This window comes from Saccostrea echinata, unplaced genomic scaffold, assembly GCF_033153115.1.
Source record: "Saccostrea echinata isolate AGI-Se365-2 ecotype Australia unplaced genomic scaffold, CSIRO_AGI_Sech_v1 ptg000003l, whole genome shotgun sequence".
In the NCBI taxonomy this organism is placed as follows: domain Eukaryota; kingdom Metazoa; phylum Mollusca; class Bivalvia; order Ostreida; family Ostreidae; genus Saccostrea; species Saccostrea echinata.
Genome location: NW_026889752.1, coordinates 9300354 through 9323125, shown reverse-complemented (window position 1 = coordinate 9323125; position 22772 = coordinate 9300354). Strand labels below are relative to the sequence as shown.

Sequence of the window (22772 nt, the reverse complement as noted above, 5' to 3'; positions counted from 1 at the left end):
AAATTTCCATAAAAGCTGATGATCAACTGTATTTGTGCGGAAAATATATTCCAGTTTCAACATGGCTACCGTTGCCATAGAAATGTATGAAAAGTGAAGAATTTTGTAATGAACCTTCATAGAAATGACAAACGGTAATTCTAGTTGTGCGAATCGCATTTCAAATTTTCAAACCACCCATTGTTGCCATGGAAATAGAAGAAAAGTAAAAACTGCTTAACTTCGATTTTTCAAACTGCTCAGTTAATTATTTTGAAACTTGTAAGGATTGTTCCTTACATTCTGTCAAAGAATTTCTATTTTAAAAGTTAGAATCTTTTGCAAACAGTTGCCATAGGAATGAAATAAACAGAAAAAGAGAATATACACACAGATGTTTTCCGAGGTGGCTTGGGAAATTGTGATGAAAATTTACAGAAATTATGATTAGACACTCTCTTTGTTCAATCAACATTCAAAAATTTCTAAATGCCCATCGTTGCCATGGAAACTGGAAAAAAGGTATATTTTTTTTTACAATTTTCATTTTTCACATTAACTAACAATGCAAACTATTTCAAAACTTTATTGGTTTTATCCTTGCAATGTATCAAAGTGGTTTCTGCATAAAATGGAATTGATGGTCAGCGGATGGAAGCCGGGACGACTTATTGATTTTTAGTCACCCTATTTTTGTTTTGGGGTGTTCTCGTTAGAAAAATCTTTATGAAACTTCACAGAAATAACGGTCAACACCTACAGTACCGACCAGACACAACCTAACAGAAAGCGAACCCAGAGCGCACCCCGGGTTCGCTCTCTGGGTTCGCTTCGGGTTCGCTTGGGGTCCGCTAGTGCTGATCCCAAGCGAACCCGCAGAGCACCCGTAGCGAACCCGCAGCGAACCCAGAGCGAACGCAGAAAGCGAACCCCAAATTCAGTAGCGGTCCCAGAAAGCGAACGCGCGTTCGGTTTTGCGTAACAGAGCTGTCAATCAGGATTAGCGATTAACTCATCAGCGCGTCAACCAATCAACATGCCGAACAGGTCTGTCAATCAGGATAAGCGTTGACCATCAGCGCATCGACCAGTCAACATGCCAGTTTGTAATCTAAACATTGTACAAACAAAGCGTGTGAATGTACAATGTAAAAATATTATTAATATGATTTTTTTTTTTTTTTTTACAAGATTTTACATTTATATATTTTAATTCTCCAGACAACATGCAATATTTACACATCTATTTTCATTATTTTTTATTTTTAAAATATATTAATACATTTTATGTTTTTATTATCCAGGTAGCATGTTACATGTATAGTTACATATTTATGTTCTTTATATTTTTAAAATCCATTAATATATAAATATACATTGCGTAAATTTATCAGACAATAATTACTTTAATTCCTAATAGGAAAAAGAAGATAATAATGGTTATAACAATTGTTACTAAAGAAAAAAAGAATTTTAAAAAACTGGTCTTCGATAAATTATAGAATTTTATTATCTCAAGATACAGTATAAGAACATGTACGTGATTTAATTTAATTATCCTTTATTTATTCTTTCAATTCACATGCACGTTTTAATTTATCCAGATCAACATCGAAATTATCGATCTAAATAAGTGATCATGAAAAAAAATTAAATGTACATTGTACAGTATAAATGTGCATTATGTCAATACGTAAATTGGAGGGGAAAAAATCTCATTTTTTAAACTACTATGATATATATGTTTTTAAATTTATCTTTTACCAAAATTTAATAAATAACTTGATTTAAATACATGTATATAGGGAAAGATTATTTTGTCAATTCTAATTATCCTACATGTTGGCCTTACATTGTATGTTTTTGAATTTTTGTAACTACTTGCAAGTCAGTCAAAAAAAAAAAAAAAAAAAAAAAAAAAAAAAAAAAAAAAAAAAAACAAACAAACAAACATACAAACAAACAAAAAAACGCAAAAATGCTTATCACTTTCCTTCTCGTCGATATATATAATTATACAGGTTTACATGTTCACAAACCTCTTACATCTACTACATGTACATGTAATTTTCGAAATACTTTATATGGATATAAAAAAAATACTAGACGGGTACGTTTTGTACTTGTGCATGAAAAGTACACGTAATTCCAACATTAGTAAATTGAACCTGCACAGATACCTTAATACGAAAACGTACATATATGTTTTTTTTCATTACATAGGTACCTGTATTTGAACTTTGTAATTGTCATAATTATTTAATTTTAACACTTTAATAATTATAGTTTCAAAGTGAAGCCAAGGTCATCACGTGTCGGTAATCATCCACCTGTTTCGAAGATATTGCGGGTGCTAAGAGCAATTGCGGTGGGTTTTTTTAATTGACGCTTGCTAGCTGGATGTATACTGTCTCCATGGTCACGGTACACCTGAGTTTATACTCAGCTTACATTCGATGCCCCTTAAGTTACATGTACCTTGTCTGGGCACGTTATCAATAAGAAATTCAATTATTATTCTTATATATATATATATATTTTTTTTATTATTATTTTTTTTTTTTTGGTTTTTGAATTTGGAAACGTCATAGTTCTTTGATACGTTGCATGAAGAGTACATGTTCATGTAATTTGCTGCCACCTGAATGCTGAAAATCAGTAAAATAGCTTTACGAGAAAAGAGAGAGAGAGAGGGGGAGAGGGAGGGAGAGAGAGAACACTGTATATTATTTGAAATTAAAATCGCTACAACCGGCCCATAGAAAACAATTCGAGTATGGAGAAGGGGGGGGGGGGGTCATCGAAATAAAACAATAATAATAAAAAGAAAAACATCGGGCGTTATTATCTTAATTTCATCTACCTGATCATGCAAATTTACAGTTATTGAATTCTTGTTTTGTTTGTTTTCTTTCTTGTTTTTATTTATTTTTAAACATTTAGATTTTTGTTTGTTAACATGTTCAGGAATGTACATGTATCTAGTGGGGGGGGGGGGGGGGGGGATCATGAACCAGTAGGGAACACAAACTATTCAAATTATCATTTACATGTATTTGAAAACAACTTTAAAAAAATGATATATTCTTATCAGTGGACCAGTTTTTAGTTTTTGTTTGTTTGTTTGTTTTGGTTTTCTGATTGTTGTTGGTTTTTTATAAGTCTTCCGCTAAACGCGCCTTATGAAACAATGATTTATAGCATAGAAGTAAATTATAAATGATCTGTAAAACGAAATTCAAGTTACACCGTATGAGAATTTTTAGTGAGTATCACGACTTACATATACATGTAATTTACGACAACCTAGCTAAAATGTTAACTGCTAAATATATAAACTTAGCATTTTACGTGTACAGTATGTCTCAGCTATTTCATAGATAAGATCATAATTCAGTTGTTTGTCTTTCAAACATTTAAATTACGATTTAGCAATTGCAATTACAATTGGAAGTTCCTTATTATAAAACGCATGAATAATGTAAACAAATGGATTTGAAAGCTTTTTTTTAATTAAGATACTCTTATCATTTTCACTCCAGCCGATATATCGAAAATACATTTAACACCTTTTCTTCTTTTTCTTTCGAGATATACTTTGCTCGTAAGTTAAGAAAAAATAAAAGTGATAATTCTACGTCGAATGTACGGTGAAATTATTGAGAATTTATCAACGTTCTCCATATTGTCACTTACATGTACATGTTTCGATCGCCATAAAAACAGTAATGATCGATTTCACTACTGTATTTGGAATATACAAGGAACGGGGCTTACTGGCGGCAAGATTAAAGCGGGGTACGCTTCACGCATGAGTGCGTAAAGCAAACCCGGAGAGCGAACGCCGGGTTCGCTCTAGCGGACCCAGAGCTGACCCCGAGCGAACGCAGAGCGAACCCGAAGCGCACCCAGAGCGGTCCCAAATTTTCTGAAAGCGGACCCGCAGCGGACCCCGAGCGAACCCAGGAAGCAAACCCGGGGTGCGCTTTGGGTTCGCTCTGGTGTTAGGTTGTGTCCGGTCGGAACTGTACATTTCTATGTGTCGACGTCTACATGTATTTTAAAATCTGGAAAAATCATAGTTGCATTCTCTTGATACGAGTGGCCAAAAAACGTTGTATATACGTTTATGTTTGATCTTTTTAAAGCTATAAATTATTCAATTTCTTTGTCTTCTTAATTTCTTTTTCCTGTAATATTCCTAGAGTACATAAAGGTACATCTTTGAAGTTTTTATATATTGCTAGTTTTTTGATATGATTAAGAAGAAATAAAATATCTTATCATTTCCCCCCAAAAAAGTAGACCAACGTTTCTTAAACACTAAAAATTATTCATTTTATTTTCATGTATGTAGTTTACGGGGACTGCAATAGAGTAATTCACATAGTACGAAGTGAGCAGTAAAATCTGGTGACGGAGACTTCGTTTTCCTGTAGAAACGAGTTTCTATTGAATGAAAGGAGTAGTATATAGTATATATATTTATTTCCCTCATAATATAGAAGACCAAATAACAGTTTTCACCCCCTTCTCTCTCTATATATACATATATATATTTCTCTAATTGCAAGTTTTGCCTTATGTCTTAGATTCTAAGGCATATCATAAGCAACCCTTCATCATAAAGTTTTCAAAATGCTAAGGCTCAATAATTCTACAAAATTATGGCTAATTAACACGTCTTAATTCAAGATTACCCCCCCCCCCTTCCTCGAAATAGCGAGGTAGAAAAGCAGATATAAATATTACAACAGACAGGGAAGATCTTAAGAATTTCATGAATAAAATTCAGTTCCGCTGATATGATCTGATATTTACCCAGTATTCATTTTCCTCTTGTTTTGTCTATAGAATTTATAATTATTCTATTTAGAATTTTTATCTTTGGAAAAGTAGGATTGTCAGCCGTATTTATAAGCATTTCGCGTTTTCTTGTGAATTAATTACTTGCATATGAATATTTTCATTTATTGATAGTTAGAATTATTTCAATTTAATTTTCATGTTTTTATTTATTTGGAAATCTTGGGATCCTCTCCTGCAGGAGCGTGAAAGCCTCATCATTATCGTACATTCAGCACGCCGGAAATGTTCATGATTCTGCTAAATTAAAAAAAAGTTTACACATATTTTATCATCTCATAAAAAGAATATATAGTATATACCTGTAGAAGACGAAAGACTATAATTTACAGAATACCAGGTTCACGTCAAAACATGGCTGACACAAAGAGAGAGAGAGAGAGAGAGAGAGAGAGAGAAAGCTGTCTCATTAATAAATTTATTAAATGAGAAAGTGTTTAATTTTTGATTTTAATTTTTAATTTATAAAGTTTTTTTTAAGAATTAAACAATTGTTCTATGAATACGTTTTTCCACATTATTATACTTCGCGCTTGAAAAAGCGGGGGTGTATCGTGATTGGTGTGTCCGTCCGTCTAACTTTACGTCCGTGCGTACGTCCGTTACGCTTTAGGGTACCCATCTCCGCAACTTCTCATACCACTGAATGAAATTTTATGACTTCCAAAGAATCTTTATTATATTGTGCCATTGTGCACCTCCTATTTTACTTATTGATCGGACACTTATTTCGGGTCTCCCAAAGCAAAACATGGACTATGCCATTATAATCATATGGGAAGCAGGGCTTTCATTTTGTGAGCTCAGTGCTCACAGTACCTCTAGTTTTTTCCCAAGTTATTAAAAGATATTATTATATTATATTATTATATAAATATAGTCTATAATATTACATATTTAAGAAATCTCTTAAGTCTATCCTAGTTAGGACATTCCTAAGAGAGCTTACATGTGTATCTTAAGAACTCTCTTAGGATCATCCAAGATTTGTCCTAACACTTCTCTTAAGTCATATCTTAGGAATATTCTTTTGACACTTTCGATAGTATGCCTGAAGTTTAAAAATTACCGAGAAATAAATCGAATAACAGCACAATTTTGCGCGCAATAAACATTTTTCAATGAGCATGGCAATGGTATTGCAGTTCTCATCAGATCGTCATTTTTATCAGACTGGCTAGGTACAGATCTGCAGATATTTTATCCTTCTCTGTGACTTCATATGCGCTGTTTTGAAAACTTTTACGTAACTCTTATCAATGTTGAGATATTTTAGATATTGAATCTTCAAATCCAACATTTAATGAAATGCAGTCAATATTAATTGTTTACCTATGTGACGCAACGACTCACTTTTAATTCAAATTAATATAATATAATATTGGCTCATGGAAAATAATTACTATGCCTTTTGTACAAACACGATAATTTCGACATTTGACAAAATATTTAAACAATTGTATCCATTTTTTTTTTTCAATTTTTTTATTATATGTTTATACATGTATTACCCTCTGGATTTATATGCTAGACTCAAAAATCCCCTCTGTTAAAAAATTAAGGCTTATTGTTGTTAGATTTATACCCCTGCAACCAGTATCTTACTGAATTGCCTTTTTATTTCTCTGTTGAACATGATTTACAACATGAATCCAGAAAAAGAAGAAGTGTTGTAAATATATGATGTATCAGGAAAGCTATTAACCCATGCCTTATCTCCTGCTTTCATTCTTACAATAGCCAATTTGCTGCAGGACATATTTATACGTCTGTTGTTTTGACAGTTGTTGTAAGCCTTTCTTTTGCCGTTCAGGTGCAGAATTGTGTAAGCATTGGTTTTGGCCCTTATCACTATTGTCCAATCAAAGACGTACACTCCTGATTTTGGAGCGATGAAAACTCCGTTTTTAGCATTGTAACCTCCTCCTTCATTTCGACGAACTTCTCCAAATATGACAAAGTTTCCGCCATTTACTGTCTGGACTTTTTCCTTAATTCTAGCCTCGAATGCTATAACCATGTTTCCTATGAAGAAATATATTGTGAATCACAATAAACATGACTGCATTATATTTACTGTATGTCTAAAATACATATATGTTCATAAACTAGTCTTTCTTGTATTTTACTGCTAATGTTTTCAGAATCACAAAATTTAATTTTACTTCTATCTTTGTTGCTTTTACAGTGATCTTTTACAAAGCCAACAGCCACGCATGCTTTAGCGACGCTGTCATAGTCGTCTCTGAAAGATTTCAGACTGGCTCGGGGTGATCCTTTCTCAGTAGCAATGACGACAAGAATTAAACTCAGTTCAACAACAAACACAAGGATATGCATTCTAGGAAGAAAGAATAAGCATTTTAAGTTTGATGTTGATGTTTTGCTATGCATCATATTATGTTATTGAAATCTGAAAAAAATCATTCTCTTGGTCTGAGCAAGGTTCACCAATTAAAGTATAGCATCTTAAAGAGGAAATATACAGTAAAAAATTTGAAATTTATTCCCTTGAGAATTTTGAGTATTTTGTATTTAAGTCGCTTATTCTCTTTAAAAGATGCTCTTTCAAAATAAATAAAACATTTCGATACATAATTGCATATCTTTCTTTTAGCAAAAAAAAAAAAAAAAAAAAAAAAAAAAAAAAAAAAAAAAACTGCAATTGATTGTGACGTGTTTCTTTTCTCAAATGGTTTCAATAATTAACAATTTCATCATCATTTGCCAAAAACACAGAAATGTTAGGTATGAAGCAATGATAGTCTGCATAATCTACACAAAGTTGCATGCTATTGATTTTAATAGAATATAGTTTGTATGTTTTAGTATTACTAGAAATTTTTTTTCTTACCTTTTTCGGGGACGCTGAGATTTTAGATTTGAAAACCAATAAAAGGTACTATCGGTCTCTTTATTTTCTCTGTATATATAATATGTGATAAACACTTACCTTGCGTGATGTCACATCATTCGGCATTCAGAAACTGTATCATTTTATGCGAGCAATGACAAGTATATTATTCTGAAATTTCACCATAATGTATAAAAGCAAAATTACCACTCACGAAAAAAAAATTGAATGCACACATACAAATGATAGATAGATTTCTATTTTGTGGGTACATGTATATTGTATTAATTTTATTTGAAATACGAGGTTAATTTTGTAGTTAATTCTTTGATGCAGCGTGAATGTGTTTGAATTATATTTTTTTTCTCAGAATTCTATATCACCCGGAATGAAGAGTTTGATATTACACTGCACATCAGCATCAACTGAATTTGTTATAAAATCAATTATTGTAGCTAATCCACCTAAAAATTAAAAAGAGGAATTTCAATGCAAATCTTTGATTTCTAGGAAGTTAAGTCCATAAAACGAAAAGAATAAGCATTCTTTTTTTAGGAATTTCACACAATAAACTAAATACTGATGCCCAAAAATTCCCAAACACTGACAAAGTCTGTGACTCAGGAGAGCAAATCAGGGAAGATAACTGTACCAGAAGTATTTCGAGCGCGATTGAAATTAAGCAAAATATAGATGACTGAATTTAAGGTTTGAATAATTTTCAAGTTTAAAAAATTAAGAAATGTATTTTAAATTGCAAAAAAAAATCCTTATATTTATAGCTATTTTGAGCTGTCAGCACTTTATTTTCTTCAAATAATGAAATACCAACTATGTCTCCGATCCCGATGAAGACAAAATATTACAAAAGTCTGTGCACATTCGTTTAGGCATGAAAAATCTTAAATAATGTTTTAAATCGTTAGAAAATAGCAAATTTGTGCAAACACTAGAAACGTTAAGACAATCTGGAAAAATTGTGTACATGCTACACTTCCTATTCAACATACATTTTCATCAAAATATTCTTATCAAAATAATTTTGTTTCTATCTAACACATTGAGATTATATCGGAAAACAAAATAGCTACTTACGTAATCTTTAATTCTGAACTGTCCTTACAGATAGATCAGAATATTCAATTTAGTATCATTGTTTACTTCACATAACAAATTCGAACGTTGATGGCCGCCAGGTCACAAACACGAGTTACTAACTTTGCAAAAAATGGCGTTAACTGGATTAGCTAATTATTGGCATTTTTTTTCTTATTTAAATTTGATTTCAGTAGTTTTTTGTTAATGGCTTTAAAATAATTTTCAAATCAGTTGCAATAAGCAACGGGTATTGAATTAAGGAATAGTATATATCATATAAAATGAATACTTCTTGTACGAATCATTTCATTTCTCGTGCATACAAAATTAATGGGTTTATTTAACTCTTGCAACTCTCCATAAATTCATTATGGACATACGATTATATAGGATGAATTAAAACACATAAATGTACGTAAAGTGTAAATAATTAGTGGATAAAATTGTTTCTTTGGTAACACAATCCACAGCATATAAATAAATATCTACAGCATATACTATTAAAACGATTGCATATAATTATGAAACTAGATCATATAATAACAAATGCACAGCATACAATTATGAAGTCATATAATGTACTTTCGAAGCTACATAATATTATTATGAAACCACAGCATGAATGGTGTATCTTTATTTACTCCTAGGCGAGAAAAAGGGTCGAGAATCCAAAATATTACTAAACTGTTTCATAATTACACTGATGTTATTGCTAATAATAATTGATATTTACTGATGTTATTGCTGTTGTTATTGATAATTTTAGTCGTTTCTGAATAACTGTTGTGCTTAATAAAAGTAAAAACCAATGTGACGTGCAAAGTTTTATATATATATATATATATATATATATATATATATATATATATATATATATATATATATATATATATATATATATATATATATATATATATATATATATATATATATATATTATTTTGTAAGACGATCACAACCTATACATTACTCCCGGGAAAGAGTCACATGACGAGATTGAACTAATACAAATGCTGTACGGTGACGTTCCAACAAACATGACAGAGTACGTCCTAGTACAATATAAAAATCATTTCGAACTGTCAAACAACGTTGTCATACAATATGGATAATAAATAAACTCAGGATTTTAGATGTATGAAGACAAAATGGCCAATAAATATGGATAAATATGTTTCCATAATTGGTAAGTATTATTTTGTTTGTTTGTTTCTCGTTTAATGTCCCTCTCGAGAATTTTTCACTCATAGAGACGCCACCACATAAAAAGCTGCCTTTGGAGGGCTGCAAATTTATATTTATACTCGGCACTCAGGGCAGTGAGAAATCTTTTTCGTGCCAACACCTACAGCGACAGAGACCTCGGTTTATACTGTCTCATCTGAAGGACCGGTCTCAACGACCCGCAGTGGATTCGACCCGCGACCTAAGGATCAGCTCAGCGACTTCGCGACTCTAGAGCAGACGCTCTAACCACTGTTCCACGTGGGCGACTGGGAAGTATTAAAATTTAATATCTGAAACTTACAAATTTCAAAGAAGTGAAATAGGTGATTATGCAAACTATATTGCAAAGGGGTAAAGTTATACAACGAATTGTGGACACAAATAATTCGGAATAATAATAACTAAAATGAATAGTAAAAAACACATTTATGCTTAACGTAATTAATTGCAAAAAGATATTCCAGTAATGCAACAGGAATTACAAGTTAGATGAATTACTGAACTAATTAACATGCAGTGAAAAAGATGGCAGAAGGGGTGTAAACAAGCTGCATTGCAGCAAATGATTCAAAGTGTTTTTTTTAGCTTATCTACACATGTAGAATTGCAAAAATAATAATCATGACGATGAACTTTAGAAAAAACATATATATTTAAGTTGAAGGGTATCTTTTTCTAGGTATGGCTGTCACGGTAGTTCAGTCGGTGTAGCGCTCTCTCCGTGATCGGAAGGTCGTGTGTTCGAATCACGGCCTAAAATTAGGTAGCAACTGTTCCTTCGCCAAGCGCTCGGCACTTTGAAGTGAAAGTTGGGAGTCCTTCGGATGTTACGGTAGGCTTTGGCACGGCTAAAGAAACCTCACTACTCAATGACCCTGAGTGCCGAGTAAAGATCTAAATTTGAAGTCCTTCACGGGTATATGGTGACGTCTCTATATGAGTGAAAAATTCTCGAAGGGGACGTAAAACAACATACAGTCAATCAATCATATTCTAGGTATGTAAAAATTGGTCAATATTGGCACAACTTTTAAAACACAAGAAACAATATTCAACGAAAAGTCCACCCATCTTATTATTATTACACAGCACATCATTTTAGACAGGTCTTTTAAATCAATATTGACCGAGGCAAAGAGAGTGGTGCTCAAACATGAAACGATCAATATGGGTATTTTTGTATGAAAACAAACCATATTAACCACCTAAAAATTGCGCAATATTATTTTATTAATTTATACTCCTGTATTGAAAAACGAAATTTAAAGTTTGCTTAACGAGAATAGTGCATTTACTCCAAAAAAAGCTTCAGGATATCCAGATTAGAGTTTCTCACATCCGTATTTTCTTTTTCTATCATGTAAGAAACATTTTCAATATTAATCCGACGAAATGCGTGGAAAAACATTTTCCTGCTGCGTTGCCCACCTAGCTCCAGCCTTTTTGTCACTTGTTACAATCTATTTTAAGTGTCGTTTGTGACGTCCAAATTGTCACTGCACGCCTAATGAGCCTCCGGTTAAGACGGCATCAAATCCTATGAATATAATGTGTTATAAACAGTTTGTTGGTATATAGGTATACCCGGTATATAGGTACTATAAATAGTTATACCTATTTTACAATATTAAATTGCTATTTGATAAGTTGATACTATTGTTTAGCATCCTGGGGAGTTGAGTATAATATTCACTGCGTCCAGGGGGTGAGTTGAATATTACTTCTAGTGTGGCTTATTTGACTAAATATCAAAAATTGTTTTTACAATAATTTGATGACTAAATGATACCAATTTGTAAAGCTTATCATGATTTTTTTTTTCTTAAGTATTTATTTATTTATTTTTTTTTTTTTTTTGAAGTCTTGGCCAAACGCAATGAGCAAAGCATGATGAAAATTAACATAGCCAACTTAATCAATCTGGAAGCATTTTAAATTGCAGTCGTTGGGGATATTGATTGCACATCTTTAGTTGGAGATCACTGTGACTGTAAACTTTAAAAAACAGACCGTGTCATTTTGGACATCACTAGTAAAACAATAAAAATATGTCACCCCGACGTCATTCCGGGTGACATAATGAAAGCAGCTAGAAACCTCTTGTCGATGGAGAAATTCAATTTTTTCGAGATTTTGAAATGTTGAAATATCATTTATGATAAAAACAAATAAAATTTAAGTAATATATGTTGCAAATTGCACCTTCAACATGCTGGAATCGAACACCGGACGCTTAGGAGAATTACATATTCCAAGAAATTTTCTGATTTTAAATTGTATGCGGGTGTATGTGTGTGTGTGTGGGGGGGGGGGGGCGGGATGGTTCATAAAATTTTTAATTTACCAGATTCATGGAATTCGTTAACGTGCTGAATTGTTTGGTGTGCTGTATTGGAGGAAGGCGAGCGTTGGTTATGCCCTGTATTACATTAAATTAAATTGAGTATGTTCAATGCTAGAAGATAAACATAACATTATCATCATAAAATATGATAGATAGATAGACTGATTGATTGGTTGATTGAATGTATGTTGTTTCACGTCCCCATTCGAGAATTTTTCACTCATATAGAGACGTCACCATATACTGGTGAAGGACTTCAAATCAAGACATTTACTCGGCAATCAGGGCCATTGAGCAGAGAGGGACCTTTATCGTACCAACGCCTACCGTGACACGGGGCCTCGTTCTTTAAGGTCTCATCCGAAGGAACCGCAACTTTCACTTCAGAGTACCAAACGCTTGGCAAGGAACAGTTGCTACTTATTTTTTATCGACTTAGGTCAGTTGCAGCAGTGATTCGAACCTTACGATCACGGAAATTATGATAGAAAAATCACCTCAAATAAGAGAAAATCAATTTCATTGATACACATCTGAAAAATTCAATTGAAAATAATTTTACTTTTTTTAATCTTTGACAAGTCAAAAAAAGATCGAGGAGAAGTTTCCAAACTCCAAAATTTTACTTAGGGGTGAAGTGCATGGGGGTTTGAGTCCATAAACATAGGATGGACCAAAAATGAGGGGCAACCAACATTTTCCTAATGAATTAATAGATAAAATTATATTTATGTACAATTGCCAATGCAAATTCAGTTTGATAAAATAACTAATCTGTGGAACTTCTCATTCTTTAACATTTCCGTATACTGTCATGAACCCAACTCACAGTTATTGTACTATCGCGGAATTTTGAGAAACCGCCTTCACTCTCCATTTTCATAAACAACAAAACACTTAGGTATGTTGCACTTTGCCACTAATGTGACTCTAATCATAGAAATTACTTGTAATTAATTATGTAATAATTGGTCAAGAAATCCATAAAATTATTAATTAACTTCTTATTATCTGTATCAAAAATTCACAACAGAATGAAGCCGAATTATGAATATGATTGATATGTAAACAGTGATTACCTAATATGTGGCGTAATTGATTACATAATATATAAAACCTTCTTGTGGTCTGAAACCGCCATGTACTTGATTAAATTTATACTTTAAATTAAATTTAATCAAGTTCAGACCCCAAGAAAAAGGAAGCCGGAAAAGGGGCAAAGTACAGATACACCTGTCAAAATAAAAAGTAATTGTAAGTCAGCAGAGATAAACATATGCCCTGCTTGTCCTTTTGAAACGTTTGTACGTTCCACACATATGAACCAGTAGGAATAAACATATGTCCTACTATGTACCAAATGAAACCAAGAGTCATAAATGTACAACTAGATGAAAAATTCCAAGTCAGAGATAAACATGTGCCCTGTCTGTCATTCACAAAAGTAAGTCTACTCATGTCTGTTTGTTAGTAGAACTACTGCTACCTAGGGAATAAATATGCCACAAGTGAACTGCTTATTAAATCCAAATCAGGGATAAACATATGCCCTGGACTGAATATGTCACGAAAAGTTTATTCACAGACACTGATATTAACTTTGGTAAATTATGTCCGACGACATCATATAAAAACGTGTTCTTGCCGAGGTTGAACGTTTGTCACACTGCTATGTACGCATAATGAAGGGTTTTCATTTAATATATCATTATATATATATATTTTTAAAACAGTTGCTGTTCAAACTTGTAACCAAATGTTGTATCAGAAATTAAAAGGTTATCTCCATTGAAATGTCCAGGGTTGGTAATTTCCCCTGAACGCCAATCAAGATGGAAAAGGCGGAAGAGGAGGTATCTCTAATGGATGTCTGTCTGCCCAAGTAGCCAGTTCCAAGAATTGCTGTACCTTGGAACGAGAAAGATAGTCACATAGCAAATTTTCTTTGCTTGACAAATGTATTGCTCTAAAATAAATATTAAATTCTAGACAGGTTAACACCAGTTTCCTCTACAAAAACATTATGTGTTTATCCTTAGCTGTTTGCTTATTGATCACATGAACCATTGCTTGATTGTCAGTGTTAAACAAAATACATTTATTAGCAAGGTATTTTGACCACGTTTGCACAGAAAGTACTATAGAATAAAATTCCAAAATAGCAATATTTTGGTATCTCCAATTAATATCCCAATTTCCTTGAAACCACTGACTACCAAGCACTGCAGAATATCCAATAGACCCTGATGCATCAGTATACAACTTTATTTCAGTAGAATTTAACCACCTATCAGGCAAAAACATGGTAGATCCATTGTAATTTGAAAGAAAACTCAGCCAAACATTTAGATCTTCTTTTACTTCCTTTGTCATTCTAATTTTATAGTATTGTTTTTTAATTCCAACAGTCAAGTCTATCAGTCTCCTAAGAAAAGACCTACCGGGCAATACTACATTACATGCAAAATTCAATAAACCTATCAGTGACTGCAATTCCTTGAGTGTCAATTTTTGTTATTGTAAACTTGATTCAATTTTCGTAACACACTTAAGGATCTTATCATCTGGAAGCCTAGATTCCATTTTAACTGAATCCAATTCATATCCCAAGTAAGTTATGATCTGGCTGGGTCCACATGTTTTTTCAAGTGATATTGGGACCCCTATATCCATCAACATATCGAGGAATGCCTTCAACTGTTTAACACATTCAGTAGGTGATTTATTAATAATTATAAAATCGTCTAAAACATGGGATATGCAAGATATTTTCAGTTTATTCTGAGCTATCCATTGTAATGCTGTTGAAAATTTTTCAAAAATTCTACAAGAAGAACTAAGACCAAATTGCAAGCAGGAGTCCACATAATATTTGTTATTCCACTTGAAACCTAAATACTTAAATTGTGATTGATGCATGTTGATAATTCTAAAAGCCGATTTTATATCTGTCTTGCAGCAGTATGCACCTTTTCCACAATTTTTTATTTATTGAATAGCATCTGAAACCGATGAGTATTGAACAAATGACTCATCCGGTGGAATCCCATCATTGATGGACTTGTTTTCTGGATATGATAGATGATGAATCATTCTGTATTCCCCAGGTTCTTTCTTTTCAACTAAGCCTAATGGAGAGCATTGTAAGTCAGGTATTGGTTTGATTTCAAAAGGTCCATAAACCCTCCCAGCCAAAATTTCCTTTTGTATCTTACTAGATATAACCTGTGGGTTTTGGAAAGCAGAATTTAAATTCTTTGATTCAATACCAGGGCATTCACCCACAAAACCCAACGAAAACCCATTAGAGAAACCATTTATTAGATATTTGGATTCATCTTCATCATATCCAGCTAACCATTTTGCCAGTCTACTTACTTTTACTGGTGTCATTCCTTTGTTTAGAAGGGTTGGTAAATTCTTTGTTATTTTTATTTGTTTGGGTGTAGAATTTTCTAAGGAAACGAAAGGGCTGCTGTGTTTGTTTGTTACAGTGATTAAATGGGTGGTTGGTACCACAGTTGTAACACATATGTTGGAAACGACAGGATAAACCTGCACGACACTGCTTACCTGCATGATAATTGAAACAAGCCCCTTTTGGGATGGGCCCTGACGGTGCGTCTTAATTTTCACTACTTACTTTTGTCAATAGATCAGTTTTGAGTCTAGCATTTACATACGAATCCATGTGAACATCACCCCATGCAACTTGTCCTTGAGATACAAGCTGTCTAAATTCTGCATCGTAATTTTTCCAATTACCTTTGGCATCAGCAATATCTCTCACGGCCTCTAAATGCTTGGCTAATTTTGACTGCTGTTCAGGATATTTTATACAATATATTGCTGCATACCTGTTCCAAGCTGTAATCCAGTCATGCATAGAGGAAACACTTGACTTGTTTTCGGCATCGTTCTCAACCTGGTGAATGGTTAACTTCCCCTGAGTATCACTATTTTCTACTTGCAAAGAGAACTTACCCTTCTTCTGTTTTTCCTTTGATAAAAGTTTAACAAAATCAATGCACTGATTAGACCATATCTTATCCTTGATTTGGTCAGACACAAGAGCTTCTATTGGCACTGCTGTGCTGACAAATCCTGTTTGTCCCCTACCTTTATTTGACTCAGTGGCCTCGGGCAATACACTAGACTGAGAATTTACAGTGACACTATTATCTGAGATGGCAATCTGTGGAGATGCTTGCACATTACTATTGTCTATACTCCCCTGATTATTCAAATTCGATGATCTAGTGTTGACAGTAGTGGGTGGAACCGCTCGTGCCCTACTTGACTGTCTCTTTGGAGGCATTGTATATATACTGAAAATATATACTTCTAATTCTTTAGTGATGCTGTAAAAAGATTTACTTTTTGTCAATAAAAAGTAAGAGATATGATGAAATCTATATTTTCTAGATTTGTCATGTAAACAACAACAAATAGATAAATACATGTATCTTAAATCCGTATTTTTTTTTTTAATTTTGTCAAATACTAGACTTATCCGAATAAGGCAGTAAGAGTAAAATCTCACCATTGAATGTTTAATATCTTGTCCTCAGGAAACACAAACAACTTGTGTTGATCCTTATGAGGAAAACCTCGTTAGAGGAGTATTAACACAATATTGTCCCCAGGAAACACAAGCAACTTGTGCTGATCCTTATGAGGAAAACCTCAGTAGAGGAGTTTGTAATATTGTCCTCAGGAAACACAAACAACTTGTGTTGATCCTTATGAGGAAAACCTCGAGAGAGGAGTTTTAATCAATATTGTCCTCGGGAAACACAAACCACTTGTGTTGATCCCAATGAGGAAAACCTCAATAGAGGAGTTTGTAATATTGTCCTCGGGAAACAGAAACAACTTGTGTTGATCCTAATGAGGAAAACCTCAACAGAGGAGTTTGTAATATTGTCCTCAGGAAACAAAAACAACTTGTATTGATCCTTATGAGGAAAACTTCGATAGAGGAGTTTTAATACAATATTGTCCTCGGGAAACACAAAAAACTTGTGTTGATCCAAATAAGGTAAAATAAGTAAGAGATGAAAAATAGATAAATAATAAATTTAAATAGATCAATCAATAACTTAGTAAATAAGTAAACAAATTAATTTATTAATTGAATAAGTAAATTGAATAAAAACACATTTCAACACGGAAATGACAGAATCTTGATTATCAGAAACAAGCAAAGTTTATAATCAATTTCAGAACTGGATCATCGTATCAAACAAAAATTTCATAGCTTTTTTTTTCTTTTCTTTTTTTTTTTTTTTTTTCTTTTTTTTTTTACATATTTATACATGTACGTCTAGTATACATATTAACTGGTGTATATATATATATATATATATATATATATATATATATATATATATATATATATATATATATATATATATATATATATATATATATATTATAAGTTTTTGCTACTTATTTAAAATGCTTGTACCACAGAATTTAGTTTGTACAGTACAGCTCACGAGTATCTTCCGGAAAACACCGGCCACGGTGGACCCTTGGTCCACGCTTTTGCGTGGACTTTGAAAAATGTCGGTGTCTTTGATGTTTCGTTTTCAGCGCTAAGCTGGCACACGGTGCGACACGGTGTGAACACGGTGGGACACGGTGCGTTTGCTCCGTGGAACTCCGTGCTGGTTAATCAACGTTAAGTGGTTTGAAATGACTTTAAAATAATTTATTGAAGATTTTAGAATAAAAATCATTGAAATGCATATCATCCGCAGCGTGCATTTTCCTACTTTCGATATTGTACTGACCTGTCAATGAATTTAACAAAGACAGAATTTTACCATGCAGTCAGCAATCTTGTGTTATTTGGAAGATATCTTCTTAAAGATTATTTTGTTTGTAAAACAAAAGCTAAACCTAAATTTAAAAAAAAAATTAGAAAGGAATATTCTGCATTCGTACTATGCTCAGGAAATCCATGTGGAATTGTCAATTGATTATCTTATCCGACGTACTTTTTTTTAATTATAAATTACTGTAGAAACTGTTGTATATGTTAATAATTACTACATCAAAATACGACACAGAAAACATAATTGTTTAATTTGATTTTAATCGGATGAAAAAAAAAGTTATGAAAAGATTGACTTAAATTTCCGTCCCGTATTGATATTGAGATGAGACCCGATGTAGTCTCTGTGTAATGAGTAAATCTCTGCCCAGCCCATCAGAAAATATGAAATGTTGATATTCAGGTATTGAAGATGTCCCACTTTTTCATCTGTGTCTGTTTGTAATTGTTCAGAATTATGTGTAAAATATAAACCTTAATATTTAACTTGCATTTTGTGTACAGATCGAAGCATTATGGGCACAACATTTTTCACAAAACTTGTCGCCAAGAATAATCACAATATGTAAACGATGAGATGTAAAACGTTATAATTATGCTCAACAATTGTCAATGACGTCGATAATGGAAAAAATTTCCAATGATACTATTCAATGAAAATGATATTTCTGCAATATGTTCTATGTTAAACAATGATGTAAAAAGCCAAACAGTTTTCTTCCGTAACGTGTTTGAAAAAAAAGTCTGCTATAATTGTTAATACGTTCACTGCCTAACTAAGCATATGCATAGGAGATATGAAAAACTAGATTGAAGATTTTATATTTTACTAGTACCTAGCGGAGATTTTTCAAACCATTAAATAAAAGCAAGCATACTGTTTATGTGCTCTTCCTACGTTTAATAACAGCCCCCCCCCCCTTTTCATAATGAGTTTTATGGATAATTTCTACACAGACATGTTAAAAAAAGATCAATATTTACATATGCCTATTTATTGTATTACCTGTCCTTTTTAAGGATTTATTCTAATCCTTTTCAAAAATAGCATTTTAATGATATATTATAAAATCAACGAAAGAGAGACAATTTTACGACATGGAGAGTTATGATTTCTTTTTTCTTCATTTTACCAGTACATGTAAGTTATGTTACAGTATATAACGACTTTATATAATCTAGATACAGTTGAATAATATTCGAAAAATATTCGTTTGTAACTGTAACTTTTTTTAAAAAAAAATATGCTGCTGTACTAAAAATTCTATAAACAATTAAATAAATACTTTAGTTGTTTATTTTTCAAGTTCCAATTAACTTCCCGACACGTGTACATGTAAGTTTCGAAGCCAGTTGAGGTGTATAGTATACACTCGTCTAGAGTTTCAACATGTGACTAATGTCCCAAGGGCCACAGCAACTGAATGTCCCAATATATTTTTCTTCTGAACAGGTGTGAAATATATTAGCCAATGAGCGACTCCAAACATACACGAGAAGTTTCTGCAATTCATCGATATCCGGTATTTGATTGACAGGTAGAGCACGTGGATTCCGTGTGTGATGCGTTGAACTTGTACCTAAATTGCACCGATTCTATTTCGTTTCGATTAATAAAAACTGGAGGTGAACTATGATTTCTTTAAAAAAATAAGAGAGATACATTATAATAATATGTATATGAGAAAAAAAGAACAGAAGGATGAAATATCTCTCTCTCTCTCTCTCTCTCTCTCTCGTATCTTAACATTATAAAATATGGAATTCAAAATAATTTTTAATTATTACGAAAAAAGTGAATAGTATATAATTTGTAATAGAATTTTTAAAATGCTGCATTGGCAGTTCAAGCGATTTTTTTTTTTACTTTTCGTACTGATCGTAGAAGATTAAGTAGTAATAAAAAAAAATACCCAGATAGAAATACTGCCACTTTACATATTCGACAGAAATAAATGTTCAAACATTTAATTTTTTTACATTTATGTCTCTTAATGTCAAGTTTAATCAATGTATGCATACAACTGCTTGATTTTCAGGTGAATTTGCCGATTGTATGACTACCAAACTGCGTATAAGATTTTTTACTGAATGCTACGTGTTTTGTTTTTTTTTTTCTTTCTTGCATGTACATGTACCTTTTCTTCCTCACATGTAGCAACTTAGTATCTTCATTGATAAGTGGTCTACACTTTTTATTTTATTTCTGCAAAATAAGACTTTATTCATATACCGTATGAATATCATAATATACTGACTCGACATTTTTTTTTCACTATTATTATTTACGATGTAGTGATCAGATGATGCTAAATTAGCTATCTGATATCATAGGTATTATTTGTAAATGCCTTTACTGTCAATACCTTTAATACCATATTATTTCACAGAGAAAATAACAACTAAAATTATCAATCCGTATTTATGTTTGGCATTGAATAATTATTAAGTTCAAAGACAATGTACTTGTACTTGGATTTGTACCTGCGCACTTATAGCATACGTCAGAAATATATTAATTTGCACAATCGACATGTAGTTGTTTTTGTTTTCAAATGAATATGAAATATGAATTCAACAGAAATAAAAATAAATTTATTCCATTGATATATACATGTATACCGTCAACGGTGAACCAAAGTCTACACTGAACGCCGCTGTTATGTTATGACCTTACATGTGTGATAGTGAGCTGTTTGATTAAATAATTTTTCATTTACTATTTCTTTCTAGCAATTAAACCTACATACCTATGGTTTCAATTCTAAAATTATTTTTATAAACAAACCATTTTCTTCCGTAATTTTTTTGCACGGTGGAACACGGAGGGTCACCCGATGAAACGGTAATGTCCACGGTGTGACACGGTGCGTCTTTGGTGTAATCGCAATATACGCACACGGTGGAACTCCGTGTACACGGTGTAACACGGGGTATTTTCCACCGTGTGTTTTCCACGGTGGGGTGGAAGAAACTCGTGAGCTGTACTGTATATACGGATATATGTATAAAAGAGAAATTCGGATCTTGGTAACGCCAAAGAATACATAAATACGATGCACAGATTTTAGAGCGAGGTTTTCCAATGATTGCCATATTCTAAATCATCATTATTTCTGCATTTTGCATTTCTAATCTATATCGGACAAAAGTTGAAACCTTGTACACTTTAAATAGCATAGGAATGGCTTCAGCTGTCCAAAATGATTTATCACTTCCGCAGTTACAGCAGTGAGGTCATGTTGACCTACACATGTAAAACATACGTGGCCACAAAGGCTTCAACATAGATTATCGAAAACGGACGCCGTCTAATAGAAATTCTTTATTACCAAATTAAATTTAACTAAGTCATTGTTCGTGAAAGCAAAATAAATTATCAATATTGATATAATTATTTAAGAATGAAAACATAATATTAACGTTTCCTACAGTCAGGCTTCCCATCGCTATTATAATGGCGATTATCGGTCAGTTTTTCTTGTTTTTTTTTTTTTTTTTTTTTTTTTTTTTTTTTTTTTTTTTTTTTTTTAAATATTCTACAGCATCGAATTGTCCCCGTATGCAAATAGTATACAAAATAACAATGGCATTGGATAGCAATTATTAATATCAGTAACATAGCAAAATATTACGTACTTAATCTTTGAAAGATTGTTAGACAAATAAAATAAATTATATGAGGAAAAAACAAAAGTGTTACCTTACCGCTTAAAATAATTTGAAGCTATCCAACACACATGTACTTTTCACGGCGTCCTAAAAGGAACTGAAAAACGACGCTATCTGGACGACCGGGTCCAGATTTTTACCGCGCATGATTTTCATTGGGCATTTACTAAATGTTTTCATTTCCAAGAATTATTTGCATTTGCCTCTCCTAATTTGGACACGCCAAAAACTTCCAAGGATAATGCAAACGCGATAACTCTTATTATACGCAGAGCATTCCAATGTACATAAAATTTTTTAAGTAAAACTTAAAATTCATTTAGAAAAAATAGGGGGTAGGTCCATGTCACCTCGAAAACAACGTGCCTGATTGTAATGTTCATCTGAATGGAAGTCGGTTGTAGGTGAAAATGTATCTATTTAGAAGATATCAATCTCCTTTTAATTCAATGTAGAAAAAAATAACAATATATAGTCTTAGACATTCCAATGTCTTTAAAAGTATTGTTACGTCATCTATATTGCCTGTCTAATGGCATCATATTTTCAACATCAGATATGTTCTTGTTCCGAGAGAAATCTGAAATTAATCAACAGAAATTATGTTTAAAGTCACTGCAAGCAGACACGGACCTCTGAAAACAGGAGTGGGGTCAGGTGTCATGGTGTAGTGAGCATCTCCAGACCTTTGCCATGATCTGATAAACGGGAAAATCATAGACAGTTCAATGTGAAAATAATGGCCTAACAATTGTTATGAACTTTTAACTCGAAATTCCACTTAATGATGGAATGCATTTGCATTTCACCGTATCGACCTTAGCATTTCAGAAATGTCTTCAAACGAGATTCTTGATATCTTTGTATCAATAACCCATTTGTCAATAGCC

The 22772-nt window shown here is 32.5% G+C and overlaps 2 protein-coding genes across 3 annotated transcripts in view; both read right to left on the bottom strand.

Moving 5' to 3' along the window:
* Positions 1-22772, bottom strand: part of LOC133178859 (uncharacterized) — a 41189-nt gene that overhangs the window by 11201 nt on the left and 7216 nt on the right. The gene's annotated exons all lie outside the window — the stretch shown is intronic.
* LOC133178847 (uncharacterized) lies at positions 15759-22065 on the bottom strand. 2 transcript variants are annotated; one of them, XM_061313522.1, is made up of 2 exons: positions 21919-22065; positions 15759-16729 (listed from the first exon to the last, which is right to left on the bottom strand). In XM_061313522.1, exon 2 carries the CDS (start codon positions 16684-16686, stop codon positions 15994-15996), a length of 693 nt encoding a protein of 230 aa, XP_061169506.1. In that variant the 5' UTR covers positions 16687-16729; positions 21919-22065; the 3' UTR covers positions 15759-15993. The 2 variants fall into 2 exon arrangements, with proteins under 2 accessions (XP_061169506.1, XP_061169507.1); XM_061313523.1 differs by having other exon boundaries at positions 15759-16696; positions 21919-22061.